The sequence below is a fragment of the Pelophylax lessonae genome, assembly GCF_965119305.1.
Source record: "Pelophylax lessonae genome assembly, chromosome: 3".
Lineage (NCBI taxonomy): Eukaryota > Metazoa > Chordata > Amphibia > Anura > Ranidae > Pelophylax > Pelophylax lessonae.
Genome location: NC_138770.1, coordinates 242,180,841 through 242,203,502, shown reverse-complemented (window position 1 = coordinate 242,203,502; position 22,662 = coordinate 242,180,841). Strand labels below are relative to the sequence as shown.

The 22,662-nt window shown below is 45.6% G+C and overlaps 1 protein-coding gene across 1 annotated transcript in view; it reads left to right on the top strand.

Moving 5' to 3' along the window:
- Window positions 1-22,662, top strand: part of DHX36 (DEAH-box helicase 36) — a 181,313-nt gene that overhangs the window by 44,270 nt on the left and 114,381 nt on the right. The window contains exons 7-14 of the mRNA XM_082251944.1: window positions 54-128; window positions 210-376; window positions 5,927-6,008; window positions 6,249-6,389; window positions 7,334-7,436; window positions 11,026-11,113; window positions 12,031-12,086; window positions 15,459-15,523. Coding sequence (XP_082108070.1) covers window positions 54-128; window positions 210-376; window positions 5,927-6,008; window positions 6,249-6,389; window positions 7,334-7,436; window positions 11,026-11,113; window positions 12,031-12,086; window positions 15,459-15,523 — 777 coding nt within the window. The remainder of the gene's footprint in view (window positions 1-53; window positions 129-209; window positions 377-5,926; window positions 6,009-6,248; window positions 6,390-7,333; window positions 7,437-11,025; window positions 11,114-12,030; window positions 12,087-15,458; window positions 15,524-22,662) is intronic.

Below are 22,662 nucleotides of genomic sequence, written 5' to 3'. Positions count from 1 at the left end.
CCACCTTGTTTACTAAAGAAGTGAATGGAACTCCTTTTACTCTCTTGTTTTAGCCAGTTGCCTCGGAAGCAGGGTTCAATCTTGTACTGTACGACTGGCATAGTTCTGCAGTGGCTTCAATCTGACCAGTAAGTACACACCTGCATAAATCTTGTACTATGCTTTTAATATTGCGGATGATTTTCCAACCAGTTTTTGTTTCACTCCAGACGCTTGGCTGATGTCAGTCATGTTGTCCTTGATGAAATTCATGAGAGAAACCTGCATTCTGATGTCCTCATGGCAATAGTGAAAGATCTTCTGATCTGCCGCCCAGATTTGAAGGTCATACTGATGAGTGCCACTCTCAATGCAGAGAAGTTTTCGCAGTACTATGGTGAGTTGTTTGTCTTGTGAAGTTATCTTGTGCAACTCTGCTTTGGATTGGAAATATTTTGCCTAGTGCTGCTCCCTAACCTATAAGTCACTGTAAATGTTTCCAAATAAATGATTTACGTTTAGTTTTTGATTTAATCTTGGTTTGCAAGTTGGGATGGCGTCCATTTTGACAGTATTTTTTTTTTTTTTTCAAAGCATTTTTCTTTTTCTTTTTTTTAGCACCTTTTTAATATGGTACAAATGTTTTAGTGCTATTTTTCTAGTTCAAATTTTTGGTATGGCCTTTAGTGCTAGGATTTTCAATGGTCCCCTCTTGCATAAATATGTTTTGTCACAAAAAATGTTCACTGTAAAAGTAATACTATCATGAAGGTTGTAACTATGAATTTTCTGTTACGTGATGCTTTAAAGGAGTTCTATTGTCACGGCATAATCCATTTTATTCCATCATTATTGTAATAGTTATTTTTAAAGTGGTTGTAAAGTCTTAAGGTTTTTCACCTTAAAATGGATGTAAACCCGATTTCATAAAATTTGACCTAGGCACATATATCTGTAGTGTTTACTTATTTCTCGCCAAAGCCCTAAGTCCTGTGTCTTTCTGCTGTTTCGTTCCTCTGTTATCAGTATGATCACTTCTGATAACACTGGAGGTAAAACCATCCTAAAATTTGTGTCATGTGTGCTATAAATAGATTAGCAGAAAGTTTGTCTTGTCAAAGCACAGTTCTGCACATTCCTTCCTTCCTCTGCCTATGTGAATGGGGGGGTGTGCGCCTTTCCTCCAATCAACTGTCACACAGTGTATGCCAAGACTACATTCCTACTGCTGAATGAGGAAGTAAAAATTCTAACACAATGTTAGAATTATAAAGAATATAGCAAGCTGAAGACAGCACATATACAAGTAAAACTTATGTAGGGAGATTTGTTTCAACCCTATGTATCATCTGAGGCTGTTCACCTTTACGAAGTATAGGAGAGGGTTTACATCCACTTTAATGCATTTTATGAATTAAGGTGAAAAACCTTCTGTGCTCCAGTTCCCCCCCCCCCCCCCCTTATTTTTTGCCTGATCTGATCCAGCGATGTGCACGAAAGTCATTGGCTTCCGCTGCTGTCAATCAAAAGCTGTGACACTGGAGTGGGGGGCAGGGCAGAGTCCCACTGTCTGTGTCAATGGATGCAGCCGTGGGACCTGGGAGCGAGTCCACACAGGTGCTGTCCCCATGGAAAACAGCTTTTAGTAAGAGTAGCCAATGAAGAGGAGGGGCCTGGAGAGTCGGCAGAGGACCCCAGAAGAAGAGAATCGGGGCTGCTCTGTGCAAAACTAGAAGTATAGGCATGTTTTTTATTGTGTGTTTGTTTTTTTGTTATTTTTTTTTACCTTTACAACCACTTTAACAATATAAGCTGACTTAAAAAAACTTCTTTCATGGTGGGAGTGCTTGCCTTTCTGCTGACCATCTTTCCTTAATTTCTTGAATTCCCTGCCTGTTTTGCAGCTTCTCTGCTGTTTTAATTTTTAAAGGCTAAATATTCCACTGTACCTTGCTTTCCTGTAAGCAGTGATTCCTGTACTTGATTCCACCACATGAACTCCTCCTTTCAGCATTCTGTGACACAGAAGTGTCTACTCACAGGGCATAGTGAAAATGTGTCACTATATTTAAGGAAGAAAATGGTAACTCTTGTGGGAAAGGATAGAAAATAAAAAGAATTAATATAGTAAATACAATTGCTACACAAATCGTATTGTAATTTAATGTTTTTTAAAAATGGCCTTTCTCTTTCGTTCATTTGACGGACACAGCTCCTGGTATTCATAACCATTGGGTTATACTGCCCCCTACAGGAGAAGGACACTAGGCAGAAAATAAATCTGGCTACACCCATGGGCAGTCCCAGGGGGTATACTACCCCCTCTCTGCTATAGCCACTCAGTTTTTTTTCTGCCTAGTCAGGAGTAAGGACCTAGTTCCTTGCTGGGATCTCTGGTCCTGGCAAATCTTTTCTTTTTGGATAGAAATTTTTTTCTCCTGGATTTTTTCCTGTCAGATCTACAATCAACTGCCGAACTGGGCAACGGGCTGGATAATCTAGATCCAGTGGTCACCCCAGTCTGGCCAACGAGTGTGCGCAGACCTCAGCTCCATGCTAGGTCGGCCGCGACATAGCCCCACTGGACGGGGGCTTGCAATGTCGCATATAACCGGGTCTCGGCCTGAGTCGCAGGATTCCTCCTGGCTGACAGCCCCCCCATTTCAATGGAGAGTGGTGCTATCTGGAGCAGTTCCTGCCTGGTTCCTGGTATGGTGAGTAAGTTTCCCCCCTCTCCCCCTGCAGTGTTTTGGGGTGGACGTGGGCCCCTCCTTCCCTTAGGCACCCCCCTTGCCGAATCCTTTACCTGCCCCTCCCCTCCAAATATTTTGGGGCTTTTTTTGGGAGATCTGGCCACTGTTCCTGGGGTGGGGTGCGCCGCCGGCGACTGGAATATCAGCTATGACGGGGGAGGGGGGGTTGGGTTGTACCTGGTGGAGGCTCTTGCCAGGGCCCCCCCATCCTGCCTAGATCTGTCCCTGAGGCCTGGTCTCCCTCCTGTGTCCCTGTATGCCTCATGTTGCCGCAATTTTGTTGTAGCTTGTGTATTCCTATATATGGTGGCCATGTTTGTGTAGTCCGAGGGCCATTTTGCTGTAGTTTGCCATTTAAAATAGCGGCAGCCATGACAGTGGAGCCCTGTGGGTGGCGATTTCAGCGGTGGGAGCCCCTCCTCATTCCCTGGTGCTAACTCCTGGATGATTTCACTTCCTTAATGGCTGCATGTGTACTACATTATCCTGGTGGCTGCAGGTGGTGAGTTTGGTGAGGTCCCCTACCTCTCTGCTGAGAATCGCCTTGTGGCTGGCGACCGGGGTGGTGCTGCCAGCACGGTGGGGGTTGTCCCTTAGTAGTGTGTTTACACTTTTTGTGGGGTCTCCCTGGTGACTCATGGAGTTTTCTGAGCACATTTTCCCATGGGATCTACTCTGATGCTGTGGGTCCCAACCATACATCTATGCACTGACAGCGTTCCTGGGGTGCCTTGTGTCCCGGTTGGAGGTGGCTTTCGGGCGAGGGGCTAGCAAAAATCGCCCCCGCCTTCCCCTGTCTCATCAGATCCTGAATCTGATTCGGCCGCAGGTCACCCTGCTGGGTCTGCAACCACGCGCCTACAATCCTCTAATAGTGAGGAGGACTTCTCCACATCTGCGACCGCTTGTGAAAAGGCGGTGGTGGATGCACTGATTGTATCTGTGTGTGTGAGACCCTAAAGATGGAGGACGCAGCTGAAGCTGCAATGAAGGCACAGGTACCCTTTGGCACTCGCAAGCCATCTAGAGCGGCAAAGGTGTTTCCTTTCCCTGCCTATTTTGACGGAATTGTCACAAGAGTGGGGAAGACCAAAGCGTCCCTGTTGGGTTCCTAAGCGCTTTACTAGGCGTTACCTCTGAGGAGTCCCTTCTTAAGAAGCGGACTGTGCCACCGGTGGTGAACCCTCCAGTTTCCAGATTGAGCAAGGCAACTATGATTCTGGTTGAAGAGTCCCCGGCCTTTAGGGATCCGGCTGTCAGGAAGGCGAAGGCTGTGGCCCGCAATATGTACACTCTGGCTGTTTCGGCACCATTGACCTGATGTTGCAAGCTTTTACGCCGTAACCTGGAATGGGAACAGCTCCCCTCTGCCTTTGCTGAGCTGGCGGACCAACTGGTCCAGGGGCTGCAGTTCTGTGATGCCTCTTGTAGGCATCACAGAACTGCATCAGATCAGACTTCAGAAAAGCCCTTGACTGATCTTCCTTTCAAAGGTGACCCCCCTGTTTGAAGCTACCCTGAATTACATCATTAAAGGTCTCACAAGGGAAAAGAGTACATTCCTTCCACAGGCTACTAAGGGCAAGGAACCCCATCGTAGACATGGGCATTCCTTCACAGCTCATAAGAAGTTTTTTTTCGTTCCTCAGGGTCAACTGACAAGGGCTCGAAGCCTTTCAGGGCCTCTTCAGGGGGATCCAAATGAGCCTGGTCTGGCAAGCCAAGATCGGGCTTCTCCAGACCCATGGATAAGGCTCCTTCAGCATGAAGGTGCACCCTCACCCGTATTGGGGGTGGGGGGACGTCCTTACTGGTTACCGGATTCGTGGACTTCCCTGGTGCAAGAGAAGTGGGTCCACTACGTCCTTTGGTACGGCTACAAGATCGAGTTTTGCTCTTGTCCCCTGGTTAGGTTTTTTTCCTTACAACTTGTGCCCCCGTTCCGACTTTGGAATGTTTTCCGGGTTTTTACTCAAACCTCTTCACAGTCCCCAGGAAGGAAGGTAAAGTGTGTCCAATCCTGGACCTCAAGACGCTAAACTGCTTTGTGCCGGTACAGAAGTTCAGAATGAAAGCCATTTAAACGGTGGTGGCATCCCTGCATCAAGGAGATTTCCTTGCCTCTATTGATATCAAGGATGCCTACCTTTTACATTCCGATATGTGCCAGTCACCAGCATTTTTCTCTGCTTTACTTTGGGAGAGGAGCATTATCCGTTTTATGGGGTTACCCTTTGGTCTTGCCTCTGCTCCTTGGGTCTTCACAAAAGTGTTAGCCCCAGTCCTAGCTTTGCTTCGCCAACGGGGGATCGTGGTACTGGACTTCTTGTAAGATCTCATTCTGCGGACGGAGTCTCCCTACTGGTCTGGTGGAAAACCTGGAGCTCACAATACGAACTCTGCAGGAGTTCCGCTGGATTCTGATTTTTCAGAAGTCTCTGCTCTGGCTTTGTCTACGAAGCTGGACTATCTGGGCCTGACTCTGGATTCAACCTTAGCCAGAGTGCTCCTTCCTCTGGACAAACTCCAGAAATTGCAGGCTGCAATTCACCTTCTGCTGTCCAACAGATGGTCGTCCCTCCAGACTTGGTTGCGGGGCCTGATAGTGTCTACCTTCGAAGCGGTTCCGTTTGCACAGTTCCATGCGAGGTCCCTGCAAAGGGAAATTCTGACCAAATGGGACAAGACTCCACAGTCTCTGGACAATCCGATCCAGCTAAGTCGGGGAATGAGGGTCTAAAACACAAAGCACTTAAAACGTAGCATGTAAACTGGCCCAAAAGGTTCCAGCTCAGGAAACCAAGTCCTGTCCAGGCTTTAAATGCTTCCTTGCTTCATCAAGTACTCTACTAGTGAGGCTCAACGTAAGGCTGAACATGAAACAAACTTTACTTTTTCTGTAACTATAGGCTGTATTTGCACTAGTGCGACTTGTCATTTGACTTTGGACATGACAAGTCGCATGGCACCTTCAGATCCGTGCCTGCTCTACTTTTGTGCGACTTAGCTCCATTGAGTGCAAAGTTGCACTGGAAATCGTGCAACTTTGGAGTTGTGCTACTATAAATTGAGCCTAAATGCACTGCACTGCGTGTCTGCTTTGATCCAGTAGACATAGCCTTAGACATCAATATGTATAAAACTATTTATTTTGGTGTAAATGAAATGTTATTTTATGATTTTTCCTTGCACAGGTAAATGTCCAATGCTGCATATTCCTGGATTTACCTTCCCGGTGAAAGAGTATCTTTTGGAGGATGTAATTGAAATGCTAAGGTATCTTTCGTTTGCATTTTTTGCCATTCACTATAGTTTATTTTTGTAGAAGCTTCTCAAGACAAGGGAAGTGTTTCAGTTTGTTTTTATTCTTTGTCCAAGACTCGTAATTTACCTTAATAATTAACATTTGAGCAGTGGAAGTTGTACTACTAAATAGCTAGATGCAAGTGGGTTATTTGTGTGTGTGTGTTTTGCAAATCTAGACTTTGTATTTTCTAATGTATGTCATATATTTAGGTATTCCGCTAAAGACAAAGTCTGTAGGCCGCAGGGGAGGAATAGGTTTATGCAAGGACGTATGATTCGACCAGAGAAAGCAGAAAAGGAGAAGCTGTATCAGGAACGCTGGCAAAGATATCTACGGGACCTTCAAATAAAGTATGTTGCTGATATATGCACAGACTTGTACAAACTGTGTTGTCTTTGTACCAGCAGTGTGTACTATGTAATATGTACAAGAAAACAAAAAGACTTATAGGCTCAGAGCCAGTTCACACTGCCGCGACCATAAGTCGCCCCATGTCGGAGCGACATTTTACCGCGACTTCAGCGCGACTTGTGAATTATTTTGCGCGACTTATATGACAGACGACTTTGTATTTGGCCAGTCAGAATATGATGTGTTGTCACCTAATTCCCCCTTTCTGTTTTTTTTTTTTTTTACTCATTTCCTCATTGCCTACCAGTGCCACGTATCAGTGTCCACCAGTGCCACTGCCCACCAGTGCCACGTATGTGTCCACCAGTGCCACTGCCCACCAGTGCCACGTATCAGTGTCCACCAGTGCCACTGCCCACCAGTGCCACGTATGTGTCCACCAGTGCCACAAATCGGTGCCACAAATCAGTGTCCACAAGTGCCTTATATCGGTGCCATGTATCAGTGCCACAAATCAGTGTCCACCAGTGCCACGTATCAGTGCCACAAATCAGTGTCCACCAGTGCCATGTATCAGTGCCACGAATCGGTGCCCACCAGTGCCACGTATCAGTGCCCACCAGTGCCACGTATCAGTGCCCACCAGTGCCACGTATCAGTGCCCACCAGTGCCACGTATCAGTGCCCACCAGTGCCACGAATCAGTGTCCACCAGTGCCACGTATCAGTGTCCACCAGTGCCACGTATCATAAAAGCCGACTCGCAAAGATCATTGCTGAACATTTTGTGGAGAAAATTGGTATAAAAGAGCCCATCTGTCTTAATGAATAGAGCCTCTGTATGTGGCCACTTTTCTTCCTCTGGATGCACCTCAGGTCCGTTTCTTGACTAATTCCTCAGAGTTCAGTGTAAGTAACCTTTTTCTCTTCTCATTTTCTATAGGTACTCTGAAAGTACTATTCATGCTTTGGAATGTGCAGATGACGAGAAGGTTGATCTTGATCTGATTGCTGAGCTTATCAGGCACATAGTCCTAAAAGGGGAGGTAAGGTCAAACACCACTATTTTAATACCCATATTTGGTTGTGTAATTTTGAAGAAACCCAGGTGTTTGTCAAAATTTCCATTTAATGTAGTCTCTGTGTTTTCATTTTACAGTTGCTAAATTTATTTCTAATTGAGCTATGTTTATTCACATTTAACCCTTCAGTTAATAAATGATGTACTATGTATAATTATATTCTATCCATTGTATACTCAGATGAGCCTGACAAAGGGCATGGCTACATTGACTTGGGAAGTCATGGCTGGCTTTAGGCAAAATAGGGTACAAGGCAGAAGTTATTATTGGACTTGGTATTCTGAAATTCTGTACTGGTTAGAGGGGTGTCCTAAATTTATATAAAAAAAGAAAACAAAAATATTAGGCCTAAGGTGCACATTGGCTGTTGTGGACTAAACACATTGTGAGTCTCTCTTTAAAGCCAAACCTAAAGAGCCAAACCCAAAAATCTTTTTTCAATGTATTTTCACCTGGCCATCCTGCCAGTATCGCTCTTCATGTGCTAGGTTGTACTCTACAGAAAAGCAGTGTTGTCATCGTAGGAGATAATTACAGGACACCTCCTACTCTCTTCTCCATAACAAAGAGAGGTTTTTTGTACTCCACAAAGAGAGCTGGGAACCATGCTAATGTATGCTCAAAAAGTTCTGTCAGGTGCAATAGATGTTTCTTTCACCAATTCAACAGATATAATAATACACTTTCAGGGTTTTTTTTTTTCAAACACGTTTTATTTGGTGATGGACAGCATATACAGAATCAATGTTACAAACATCCCATAGTCAAAAACTGTTATGTCAGATGAACAGTGGGCATTCACCCCAATTGTGTGTCTGCTTATAACAACAAACACTTCAGTTGCATATCTGGATGTACATAATGTTGAAATAATATAGGTCAGAACTATAATATGAAGGTCTCTAACTCAGGAAGCTTATTAACATTAAAGAATGGCTATTTAAATCTTGTAGGCTTGTAAAACAGCCTGCAGATAGGAGGACAGGGAACGGGGATAGGGGTGGAGGAGATATACAGGGTTGATGGCTTCTCTTTCCAGGAGTGAGAGAATACATATTGTTGTTTTTGGAGGGATCTTCTGCAATAGGGTGGGTAAAATATTAAATCCACTCTGGCCAACGTTGTCGCCCTAATAGTAGAGAATTCCTGGGGTTAGCGAAATTCTCAGACTGAAGACGAGGGACCAGGAGAAAAAAAAAGGGGTGGGCGGAGGACAATCAGGTAGGAAAAAGGATAGAATATCAGGTAGAAAAAGAGTGGAATGAGGATGGAGAACCTGTATCTAGAACCAAGGGAAAATATTCCCAGGGGGCATGAGAGAAGATGGTGAGGTCTCCCAGAATGCCTCTCGACAGCTTCTTCTTCTTCTTCTTCTTCTTCTTCTTCTTTTTTTTTTTTATCTCCGATGTGTCATTAGCCATGAAGGCGGTAAGGGGTATATTTAACAGACTTTCATTTGTTATACACTGCTCAAAAAAATTAAAGGAACACTTTGAAAACACATCAGATCTCAGCGAGGAAAAATATATAATGCTGGATATCTATACTGATATGGACTGGGCAATGTGTTAGGAATGAAAGGATGCCACATCGTTTGATTGAAATGAAAATGATCAACATACAGAGGGTAGAATTCAAAGACACCCCGAAAATCAAAGTGCAAAAATGATGCAGCAGGCTAGTCCATTTTGCTGAAATCTCATTGCAGCAACTCAAAATGGTACTCAGTTGTTTGTATGGCCCCCCACGTGCTTGTATGCATGCCTGACTACGTCGGGACATGCTCCTAATGAGACGACGGACAGTGTCATGGGGTATTTCCTCCCAGATCTGGACCAGGGAATCGCTGAGCTCCTGAACAGACTGAGTCGCAACCTGGCGGCGTCGGATGGACCGAAACATAATGTCCTAGAGGTTTTCTATTTGATTGAGGTCAAGCGAGTGTGGGGGCTATTCAATGGTATTCCTTCATCCTCCAGGAACTGGCTACATAATCTCGCCACATGAGGCTGGGCATTGTCGTGCACCAGCGTAGGGTCTGACAATGGGTCCAAGTATTTCATCCTGATAACTAATGGCAGTCAGGGTGCCATTTGTCTAGCCTGTAGAGTTTTGTGCATCCCTCCATGGATATGCCTCCCAGACCATCACTGACCCACCACCAAACCAGTCACACTGAACGATGTTACAGGCAGCATAACATTGTCCACGGCTTCTCCAGACCCTTTCACGTCTGTCACATAAGCTCAGGGTGAACCTGCTCTCATCTGTGTAATGCACAGGGTGCCAAGTGGCGGACCTGCCAATCCTGGTGTTCAATGGCAACTGCCAATCCAGTTCCACAGGCCGGGCAGTGAGCACAGGGCCCACTAGAGGACGTCAGGCCCTCAAGCCACCTCATGACGTCTGATTGATTGTTTGGTCAAAGACATTCACACCAGTGGCCTGCTGGAGGTAATTTTATAGGGCTCTGGCAGTGCTCATCCTGTTCTTCCTTGCACAAAGGAGCAGATACTGGTCCTTCTGATGGGTTAGGGACTCCACTTCTGCCCTGTCCAGCTCTCCTAGATTAACTGCCTGTCTCCTGGAATCTGCTCTTAAGACTGTACTGGGAGAAACCGCAAACCTTCTGGGAATGACATGTATTGATGTGCCTGGAGGAGTTGGACTGCCCGTGCAAGCTCTATAGGGTCTGGGTATCTCCTCATGCTACCAGTAGTGACACTGACCCCAGCCAAATGAAAAACTAGCGAAAAAGTCAGAAAATATGATTAGGGAAAAAAATTGTCAGTGGCCTCCCCCTGTAAAACCATTTCTTGTTTTGGAGGTCGCCTCATTGTTGACCATCTACTGCACCTGTTGTTAATTTTAATAACACCAAAGCAGCTGAAACTGATTAACAACCCCCTCTGTTCTTTAACTGACCAGATCAATAACCCAGGAGTTTAATTGACTTAATGCTATACTCCTGATTAAAAAGTGTTCCTCTAATTTTTTTGAGCAGTGTAATATGCTTACCTGGTCTTTGCAATGGCTTTGCACAAAGCAGTCCCAATCCTCCTCCCCTGGGGTCCCCTGCAGGCACTCCTGGCTCCCCCTGCCTTCTAGTACCCCACAGCAAGTCATCTGCTCAGGGGAAGGGGGGGACTTGTTTGGGCTCGATTCTGAGCCACATTGTATGCGTCTATTGCCACACAGAGTGCAGATCGGCTCCGCCTGCTGCTCCCTTGTCACTGGATTTGATTGACAGCAGCAGGCGCAAAGTCTTACTCTGCTCACTGAGCCCAGTGAGGAGGGAGAGAGAGAGCAGCGCTTTTGCTCTCGGGCACAGTGCTGGACCAAGATCTGGCTCAGGTAAGTATTTAGGTGGGGTTGGGGGGGAGGGGGCCTGCACCTAAAAGGTTTTTTACCTTAATGCAGAGGATTTATTAAGGTAAAAACAAGCATTATCCATTACAACCACTGTACGTAAACATCAGGCCTAAAATAATTTTTTTCGTGGACTCAATCTCTTCAGTTTCACATTTTCCATCTTTCTTTCATCTTGTTTCAGGATGGTGCAATATTGGTGTTCCTTCCAGGCTGGGACAATATCAGCACACTTCATGATTTGCTAATGTCACAACATATGTTTAAATCAGGTAAACTATTTAAATCTGAAAAGGAAATGGGGAACAGAAACCCAAAGGAGTTCTATAGTGGAGGAAGGGAATCAGACAGACCGTGGTGACCTCATGTAAAACAATCTTTATTGCTGCATAATATGTAAAATCGAACACCGATAATAAGAGCTGACTATACAGAAGGGTTAATATGACAACGTTGCCACTAAAAAACACACAATCTGGGATCACTCATACATCAGTATGATACAGCAAGTAGCAAAAAACTGCACAGTGTATTGATCTGATAAGCTATTTAAAGCTACCAAGTACTAGGAAAATGTAACCTGTAAATTCAGACTATTATGCCTAAAAATGTTTGTAGCTTGGCGGTATTGTTGATCAGTGGTTTTAGATTTTTCTGAGAGAATGACCAAGAACAAGTCTGAGAATCAGGAGTTCTGATTTCACTGGGTAACTATTTGTTCCTGGTCAGCAACTCATAGGGCATGATTTAGTAAAACTGGAGAGTGTAAAAAATTGGGGCAGCTCTGCATAGAAACCCATCAGCTTCCAGGTTTTTTTGTCAAAACTTAATTGAGAAAGCCGAATTTGGAAGCAGATTGGCTACAATGCACAGCTGCACCAGATGTTGCACACTCCAGTTTTAGTAAATTAACCCAATATGGCAGAGAAGACCATACAACTATAATTTTCAGAAGGTCAGCAATGAAACTCATAACATGTTTCCTCTAGTTGCAAGCCTTTACTGTATAGGAACGTATTTTAGGGTGTGTGTAATGTAAAAATAAATGTAGTACGAACTGGAAAGTGAAATCTGGGGGGAGACAGTAAAATACAGGTTTATACAGATAGCCTTTAGAAATGTGTAGATTTCTTCCAAGTTTTCCTAATGCTTCTTTTGCTGATCTCTAAAATATCTTCTTTATTTGCAGACCGGTTTATTATTATCCCTCTGCATTCATTAATGCCAACTGTGAACCAAACACAGGTATGCTGTGTGCTTCTCCATTGACTTCAGATTGAGCTTGTTGATATTCCAGCTTTGTCACAGCACTTTGGATTCGCTGCCTTTATTCAGGATATCAGAATTCACCTATAGTTCAGAATTGTAATATTTCTAATTATATCATGTATATAGGTTTTATAATGTAAGGCAATGTTAAAGGTTTAGTAATCAATTGCAGTTCTTTCTTACGAAGACCAGTAAAGTAAGCAACGCTGCCAATCCCCTGTAGTCTTACTTTTATGAAGAATTCATGTTTTTTTTTTTTTCTAATTATAGACGAAGAACCCCCTTCTTTATGTAGCACCCTCCTAGTCAGGTGCTAGGCAAAAGCATTTGATTGAAGCGGGAGGGGACGTCCCTCCCCTCACGCCTCTCCCGGGTCCCCTGTCCTACCAGGAGACCCTGCCATCCTACCTGCATGGCCGCCGAAGAGAAGACCCAATCAAAGCCGCATTCGGCTCTCATCGGGTCTCCATGTAAAAACTCGGAAGTGATGTCATGACAAATTCTAAAAAATTACAGCTTTCAAAACAGCCAAACTTGGCGTTTTGAATGCTTTCAAGTGGAGAGGAGGGGTTTGTAGGTCTTTTAGCCCCCCAGATCCCTCCACAACAGTACCTGTAAAAAAAAAAAAATGTTTTTAAATGTCCGAAAATATCGGCAGATACCGATATGCGATGACCAAAATATCGGTATCGGCAATAAAAAACAATATCGGTCGATCACTAGTTCACACCACACATGTGAGGTATCGCCGTGATCGTTAAAGCGAGAGCAATAATTTGAGCCCTAGACCCCCTGTAACTCTAAACCGGTAACCTGTAGACATTTTTAAAGTGTCACCTATGGGGATTTTTAGGTACCAATGTTTGTCGCCATTCCACGAGCGTGCGCAATTTTGAAGCATGACATGTTGGGTATATATTTACTCAACGTAACATTATCTTTCACATTATAGGAAAACATTGGGCTAACTTTACTGTTTTTCTTATTTTTTTTTATTCAAAAAAGTGAATTTGTTCCAAAAAAATTGCATTTGTAAGACCGCTGCGCAAATACGGTGTGATAAAAAATTTGGCAACGATCTCCATTTTATTCTCTAGGGTCTCTGCTAAAAAAAATATATAATGTTTAGTGGTTCTAAGTAATTTTCTAGCAAAAGAAAAGAAGAACTGTTTTTAACTTATACATAAATAAATCACCGGGACCGGATACCTTGCACCCGAGGGTTCTTAAAGAGCTCAGCCAGGTGATTGCCAGACCATTATTCTTGATCTTTAAGGATAGTTTACAGATGGGTATGGTGCCAGCTGATTGGAAAAAAGCCAACGTGCCACCAATATTTAAAAAGGGGCCGAGATATATCCCGGGTAACTATAGGCCGGTCGGCCTAACATCAGTAGTCTGCATGATTTTGGAGGGGATGTTAAGGGACCACATACAAGACTTTAGTAATGGAAATGGTATTATTAGTAGTAATCGGCATGGATTCATGAAAAATCGTTCTTGCCAAACCAATCTATTAACCTTCTATGATGAAGTGAGCTGCCACCTAGATAAAGGTAAGCCTGTGGATGTGGTGTACCTGGACTTTGCAAAGGCCTTTGACACCGTTCCCCCACAAACGCTTACTGTTCAAACTAAGGAAGGTAGGTATGGACCATAAGGTGAGTACCTGGATAGAAAACTGGCTCCAGGGGAGGTTGCAAAGGGTGGTGATTAATGGAGTACTCAGATTGGGCGGGTGTGGAAAGCGGGGTCCCCCAGGGTTCTGTCCTGGGGCCAATCCTGTTTAATTCATAAATGATCTAGAGGAGGGGGTATTGAGTAAAATCTCAGTATTTGCGGATGATACTAAACTAAGCATGCCAATATCTTCTGGGCAGGATGTGGAAACCTTACAAGCGGACCTGAACAAAATAATGGGGTGGGCAACTACATGGCAGATGAGGTTTAATGTTGAAAAATGTAAAGTAATGCACTTGGGTGCCAGAAACCAGAAAGCAAGCTACTCACTGGGGGGGAAATCTCTGGGTGATTCTAGGATGGAAAAGGACCTGGGGGTAATGGTAGAAAACAGGCTTGGCAGTGGCATGCAATGCCAAGCTGCTGCAAGCAAAGCCAACAGAATACTGGGATGTATAAAAAAGGGGATTTACTCCAGAAATAAAGAGATTATTCTCCCTCTCTACAAGACTCTGGTCCGGCCACATCTTGAGTATGCTATCCAGTTCTGGGCACCGGTCCTCAGGAAGGATGTGATGGAACTGGAAAGAGTCCAGAGAAGGGCAACAAAAATAATTAGGGGAATGGAGGACATCAGCTATGAGGAAAGACTACAAGCACTGAACTTATTCTCTCTGGAGAAGAGACGCTTGAGGGGGGATATGATATCAATGTACAAATACTGTACTGGCAACCCTAGCATATGGAAAAATCTATTTAGAGAAAGGGAATACAATAAGACACGTGGCCACTCACTAAAACTAGAGGAAAGGCGGTTTAACCTTAAAATACGCAGGGGTTTCTTCACTGTATGAGCAGTAAGGACGTGGAATTCTCTTCCGCAAACAGTCGTATCAGCAGGGAGCATTGATAGTTTCAAAAAACTATTGGATGGGCACCTTAAAGACCACAACATACAGGGGTATACAATGTACGGTTAACAGCAAACACACACACACACATCATAGGTTGAACTGGATGGACTGATGTCTTTTTTCAGCCTCACTAACTATGTAACTATGTAACTTGTAGGCAACAAGTGTCAGAAAAAGCTCCGGTCCAGAAGTGGTTAAAGACTGTCCCAAATGCATAGAGCTGTATATCTATAGACATGGTTTTATCTGAAAGTACAAAGAAATGTAAACTCTTAGGATCTTTGAAAAGCCAAGTAAAGTTTTCAGAGGATCGGAACAGAAGGTGAGAAGATAAGAAATCTTATTTTCACTTTCAATAGATTTTTATTGAAAAAAATCTTAAGGTACAAAAAATGTAACAGTATACAAGAACTTTTTGGAATTGGCAAGAAGATAGACCGCTAGAATGTTGCTGCTGAGAATGTAAAAACATCCAACAGTATAAATGGCATATTAATAAACAAAACGAGTAGCTTGTAGGTTAAAATTGGTATCAATGAGCCAGATAATTTTTCCACAGGCCACCAAACAATGAGCAGATCAAGACAAAAAAATTTATTTTCAAACATTATGCGTTTAGTGAAATAAAAAAAGCAAAGATTTTTGAAGTATGATTTGATTTATTCTTTGGTAGTTTATATATCAGGATTTAAAATATTGCCCAAAAATAAACTTTGTAAAATAAAGCATCATTTGAGCTTTTTGTCTATTTCAGGTTTTCAAAACTCCACCTCCTGGGGTACGAAAGATTGTTATTGCCACCAACATTGCAGAGACAAGGTAAGCCTTGTGTGTACAGGAAACAAGCAAGTGATCATTAAAATGTGTTGTAGCAAACTGTAGTTTACAGTATATTTTACCTCATGTAATAACTGACTTTATAATGATTTTATGAGCCATTTTACAAATTAAAATTAAAAATTCTATCAAGATAGAATATCTAGCATGAGCAGTCGGATAAAAGCAGGACTGGACCAGAGTGCAGTAACATATAGCACTTAGCCAGACTCAAGGTTACTGAATTCAGATGGCTATATGATGCAACAACCAGGCAATGGGTTTAAAGCGAGAGTTCCGGCCTCTGAAAAGTTTTTTTAGAAAAAAATACCCCCGGGACAGTCAGGGCTAGTACATTCCACAATGGATAGCCTCTGAACTGTCCCAGGTCGCACTTACCTTTTAGAAGAAATACTTATCTTGAAAATGTCTTGTCCAGCGCTGCCATCTTGGGTGTGGGCAGCTGAAGCCAGACTGTCCTCTTTGGTGACGTCGGAGTCCCAGAATGCCCTGCACCGGCGCTGCTCGTCACTTCCGGTGCAGTGCGTCACCCCTGCCCAGAAGCTGTTTAGCAGGGAATGACGCGCCTGCACCGGAAGTGACGAGCGGGGCCGGTTCAGGCGCATTGACTCCTGGGAGCAAAGACGTTCACCTCCCAGGAGTCATCGCAAGCAGGAAGTGACGGCGTGGGCCACGGCCGCAGAGGGAGGAAGTGGAAGGAAGGTAAGTATATTTTCTTCTATAACAAGGTAAGTAAACAAAAAAAAAAAAAATCGGGGGTATCCATTTCTTTTTCAGGTTAATATCAGCAAGCGGATGGCCCAAAGTCATTTTTGAGGCCGGAATTCCACTTTAATCTGAGAGGTTTTACTTATTCTTCTGAACAAATTCTGTGGAACAAGAATCCTCCTGCTCATAAGGCACTTATTACATGAAGTGCTTGTAAGCTAAGCACCTATTCTCCTATGACAGATACTGTTTCATAATCATTGGGTAGTAAGTTGTAAATCATATTCTTTAGTATATAGGTCATATGCTGCCCTTTTTTATTTCTATAGTGGTGTTAATTGTCAAAATGTGTTGGCGCTACTTAGTTTCCACATACAGGTTGTGTACAGAGCCTGGCAGGTTTGCCCAAGAGTTTGTAAAAGTGGCAGCCTGCATATTATGTGAACACTTAAACCGGAGTTCCACCCAAAAGTGGAACTTCTGCTTTAAATAGTCCTAACCCCCTGACATGCCACATTTGGCATGTCATTTTTTTTGGGGGGGGGGTACCTAGTTTTGACACTTCCACTCGGAGCGCCGCGGCGCCCTGAGCGGAAGTTCTCCTCTCTCCCTCCCTCCCTGCAATCTTCTGGGACATGTCAGAGGTCCCAGAAGATTGCCGGCCAATCACGACGCATAGCGCAACTCGCACATGTGCAGTGCGTACCTCGCTGTGAAGCCGCAAACTGTCACAGCCGGGCGCCCACACATCAGTGATGCCGGCGCCGCAGAGCAGAGAGGGAGAAGACGGCGCATCGCTGGACCTTGGGACAGGTGAGTGTGCGGTTAGGCTGGAACTCCGCTTTAAGTTTGTATACAGGTTCCACAGCAACAGGCCAAGATTCGAACTGTGTATGGGCAGGCAGAATGTACCAAGTTGTTTGATTGATCAACTTGGTATAACCAGCATGCCGGGTTTTAACTGCAATTATCGCTAGTGGCTGCTATAGCCTCTAGCAATAATCTGTCTTTTCCCAGTCAGGACGTCTTCCTCTGCCCCCCCCTTGGGAGAAGACAATGTGCCGGCAGGAGGGATATCTGCATCTGGTGGCCCCAGACTGGCCTTGTCGGTCTTGGTAAAATTGGTCGTCGATCCTGTGGAAACTTCCTCTGCCGGAGGATCTGCTGTCCCAGGGACCGATCTTCCATTTTGTTTTACGTTTGCTTGCTTTAACGGCATGGCTGTTGAAAGCAAGGTGTTGAGAGAGGTCTTTCTGATTCGGTGATTCCTACACTATTGAAGGCCAGGAAGTCGACGTCCAGGAAGAGCTATCATCGTACGTGGAAATTGTATATTTCATGGTGTGAATTGCTGCAGCTGCACCCTCGCTTATTTTCTATAGCTAGGGTTTTGGCCTTTTTACAGAAAGGGGTTGAGCAGCGGTTGGCCTTGGGCACTATCAAGGGCCAAGTGTCGGCCTTGGCTATTTACTTCCATTATTATGGACGGTTGTCACCACGGATACCAGCCTGCCTGGCTGGGGAGGAGTTCTGGGCACGTTTTGCGCCCAGGAGGCGTGGTGGGCGGGGGAGACTTCGCTACCGATCAGCGTCTTGGAGCTCCAAGCGCTCCAGCTTTGTCTGTTCCAGTGGTCACCTCAGCTTCAGGGGTGTCCAGTGCGGGTACAGATGGACAATGCCACGGCTGTGACTTAAATCAATCACCAAGGGGGCACGTGGAGTGCCCGGGTGGCCATTGCAGTGGCCGAGATTCTGTCCTGGGCCGGATCGCAGGTACCTGCGTTCTCGGCCGTTCTCATTCCGCGTGTGGAACTCTGGCAGGCGGACTACCTACGTCGCCAGACTTTGGACCGTAGGCAATGGTCCCTACATGCGGAGGTGGTTCACCTCCTGCACTCCCGGTAGGGGATTTGTTTGCGTCCCGTCTCCACAAAATGGTAGTAAGGTTCGTGGCCTAGGCTCGCGATCCTTTGGCAGACACCGCGGATGCGTTGGTGGTGCCTTGGCACCGCTATCGCGCTACTTGTATGCCTTTCCTCCGATTCCACTGTTATCCAGGTTCCTCCGCAGGTTGGCGTCGGAACGGATGTCAGTCATTCTGGTGGCCCCGGACGGGCCTTAACGGTCCTGGTACGCGGCCGTCACTCAGATGGTCGTAGAACCTCGATGGCAGCTTCCGCTGCGAGACGATCTGTCTCAAGGACCGATCTTCCATTCTGCTTTACAGTTGCTGGCTTTGTCGGCATGGCTGTTAAAAGCCAGGTCCTGAGGAATAGAGGTCTTCCTCTAGCGGTCGTCTTTGCCTTGTAAGAGGCTCGCGAAGCAACTTACAGGAATTTTATTTTCGCAGCACCTGGAAAGCGTATTTCGCTTGGTGTGAAGTGCATGGTTTTTACCCTCGTTCCTTCTCGGTGGCGAAGGTCTTGGCCTTCCTGCAGAAGGGCGTGGATCAGCATCTGGTGCTGACTAAGGCCAGGGTCCGTTGTCGGCCTCGGCCGTCTTGTTTCACCGACCTTTGACGTCGCTTTCTTTGGTCTGCACCTTCATTCAAGTGGTGTGGCATTTGGCTAATCCCGAGGGGAGCTCTCTTGCTTCAGGGGACCTGAATTTGGTTTTTGTCAGTGTTGTTGCTACGTAGTAGATTCGGCAGTCTGATTCTCTATTTGTTCTTCCTGAGGGACCTCGGAAGGGATCGGCCGACTGCGCGGTGACCTTTTCTAAATGGATCAGACAGGCCATTGTTCAGGCCTGTTCCAGGCTCCAGGGTCAGGTTCCTCCTTTCCCGGTAAAGGCTCATTCTACTCGAGCCCGTTAGTGCCTCTTGGGTTTTTTCGCCATCAGGCATCTGGCTCAGGTGTGCAAGACGGCGACATGGTCGTCAGTGCACACTTTCACGAAGTTTTACAAACTTGACGTTTTGGCATCTTCGGATGCTTCTTTTGACAGCGAAGTTTTGAGTGCGGCAGTTGTTTGAGGGGACATTGTTTTAAATGTCTTTCCTTGTTGGGGTGTTTTTTCTGGGTTTGTTCCAGTTTTTTTACTGTGGGCTCAGGTTGTTACTAGCCCGGTTATTTGCGTTACCTTCTTATCTGGTTGCGTTGCTTTCCCACCCCTCATACCTGCACTGCTTTGGGACGTCCCATTAGTGAAGGCTAATGCCATCGGGTGGCGACTGTCAGAGGACGTAAGAGAAAATAGAATTTTTGTAAGAACTTACCGTAAAATTCTTTTCTCTGAGTCTTCGGACAGTCGCCGCCCCCACCCCTCTCGTTTTTGTATTTGGGGGTTGTTGCCTTCCTGTACTGCTTGCTACGAAACTGAAGTAATATCAGATTGGGTTCCTGGTAATGGCTGTGGGATGGCCCCCTAGTGGCGTGCTGAGGTACAAACGTTTTTTTGTATTAACCTGATAATTATCTGCCTAGCCTGCTCCTGCAGAGTGCGCCATTACCCATTAGTGAAGACTAATACCATCGGGCGGCGTCTGTCAGAGGACTCAGAGAAAATAATTTTACGGTAAGTTCTTACAAAAATTCTATTTTTCAGCACACAAGAAGTTTTTTTTCGTCCCTCAGGGTCAGTCGATAAGGCAAAGTCCTTCAAGGCCACCTCGGGTGGTTCCAAGCGACCTTGGTCTGGCAAACAAAAATTTAGTTTCTCCAGACCTCAGGACAAGGCCCCTTCGGCCTGAAGGTGCACCCTCACCCGTATCTGGGGTGGGGGGTGGGGACATCTTTGCTGGTTCCTGGACCTGTGCCTATCCCGGATACAAGACAAATGGTTTCACAAGGTCATACGGTCCAGGTACAAGATCGAGTTTCGATCCGTCCACCGGTAAGTTTCTAACCTTCCAATGTGCGACTGTCCCCGGATTGCTTACAGGCTCTCTTTGGGGCGGTACAGGACCTGGTACAACAGGGAGTAATAGTTCCGGCTCTGTGTGCAGGACGTTTTCAGAGCTTTTATTCAATCCTGTTTACGGTCCCCAGGAAGGAAGGCAAGTCGCGTCCAATCCTGGACCTGAAGGCACTGAATTGCTTCGTGCGAGTTCAAAAATTCAAGATGGAATCCATTTGCACGGCGGTGGCTTCCCTACATCAGGGGGATTTCCTGGCCTCCATAGACATCAAAGATGCCTACCTTCACGTCCCAATATGTGCAAGACATCAACGGTTTCTGCGTTTTGCCGTGGGAGATGATCACTATCAGTTTGTGGCATTACCCTTTGGTCTCGCCTCTGCTCCTCGGGTCTTCACAAAGGTGTTGGCTCCGGTCCTGGCACTGTTAGGACAGTGGGGGATATCGCTCCTAAGTTACCTGGACGATCCGCTTCTCCGTGCGGAGTCCCCCAAGGTGCTGACAAATTTAGAGATCACCAGGAGAACTCTGGAAGAGTTCAGGTGGATTCTGAACCTTCAGAATTCGTCTCTGGTCACTTCCATGAGACCAGGAACCCTGGTCCCTTCCATGAGACTGGACTATCTGGGTTTGACTTTGGACTCGTCCGCAGCCAGGGTGTTTCTTCCTCCTACAGACATACTGCAAATCAGCTGTCGCTGTCCAGCAAATGGTCGTCCCTTCGGACATGTATGAGAGTTCTGGGACTGATTGTGTCGTCCTTCGAGGCGGTCACCTTCGCTCAATTCCACACAAGAATCCTCCAGAAGGAAATTCTTCTCAAGTGGAACAAGAACCTAAATTCCCTGGACAATCAGATCCAGCTGAGCCAGGTGACCAGGGAGTCCCTGATCTGGTGGCTTCGGTCCCCGATGCTCAAACAAGGGAAATCCTTCCTCCCTATATATTGGACAATTGTCACCATGAATGCCAGTCTGTCCGGGTGGGGAGGGGTTCTCGGCAGGATTTCTGCTCAAGGAGTCTGGTCCCTGGAAGAATCCATGTTACCGATCAATGTACTGGAGCTGAGAGCGATCAGGCTTTGCCTAGTCCACTGGACCGAGTACCTTCAGGGTTGTCCAGTGCCTATTCATTTGGACGGTGTCACGGCCGTGACTTATGTGAATCACCAAGGGGGCACCAAAAGTGTCCTTGCGGCCTTGGAAGTTACATAGTTAGTAATGTTGAAAAAAGACATCCGTCCATCCAGTTCAACCTATGATGTGTGTGTGTGTGTTTGTGTTTGCTCTTAATCGTACATTGTATACCTATGTATGTTGTGGTGTTTAAGGTGCCCATCTAATCGTTTTTTTAAACTATTGATGCTCCCTGCTGATACGACTTCTTGTGGAAGAGAATTCTGTGGAAGAGAATTCCAGATCCTTACTGCTCTGACAGTAAAGAACCCCCTACGTACTTTAAGGTTAAACCGCCTTTCCTCCAGTTTTAGTGAGTGGCCATGTGTCCTATTGTATTCCCTTGCTCTGAATAGTTTTTTCTTTATGCTAGGGTCGCCAGTACATTATTTGTACATTGATATCATATCCCCCTCAATCGTCTCTTCTCCAGAGAGAATAAGTCCAGTGCTTGTAGTCTTTCCTCATAGCTGATGTCCTCCATTCCCCTAATTATTTTTGTTGCCCTTCTCTGGACTCTCTCCAGTTCCAGCACATCCTAACTGAGGATCGGTGCCCAGAACTGGACAGCATACTCAAGATGTGGCCGGACCAGAGTCTTGTAGAGAGGGAGAATAATCTCTTTATTTCTGGAGTGAATGCCCTTTTTTATGCATCCCAGTATTCTGTTGGCTTTGCTTGCAGCGGCTTGGCATTGCATGCCACTGCCAAGCCTGTTGTCTGCCAGTACCCCCAGGTCCTTTTCCATCCTAGACTCACCCAGAGGTTTCCCCCCTAGTGAGTAGCTTGCTTTCTGGTTTCTGGCACCCAAGTGCATTACTTTACATTTTTCAACATTAAACCTCATCTGCCATATAGTTGCCCACCCCATTATTTTGTTCAGGTCCGCTTATAAGGTTTCCACATCCTGCATAGAAGATATTGGCATGCTTAGTTTAGTATCATCTGCAAATACTAAGATTGTACTAGATATCCCCTCTTCTAGATCATTTATGAATAAATTAAACAGGATTGGTCCCAGGACAGAACCCTGGGGGACCCCACTTTCCACACCCGCCCAATCCGAGTACTCCCCATTAATCACCACCCTTTGCACTCTCCCCTGGAGCCAGTTCTCTATCCAGGTACTCACCTTATGGTCCATACCTACCTTCCTTAAAGAGGAAGTAAACCCTCCTCTACAACTTGTACCTATAGGCAAGCCTATGATAAGGCTTACCTATAGGTACTGTAAATATCTCCTAAACATGTACCGTTTAGGAGATATTTACCTTACATGTCGCCAGTGACGTCACTGGCGCATGCGCTCTGAATGAACGGCCGATCGTGCCGTTCCTTCAGAGCCCCGTGCCGTGACTGTCGGCTCCCGCGCGCGTGCGA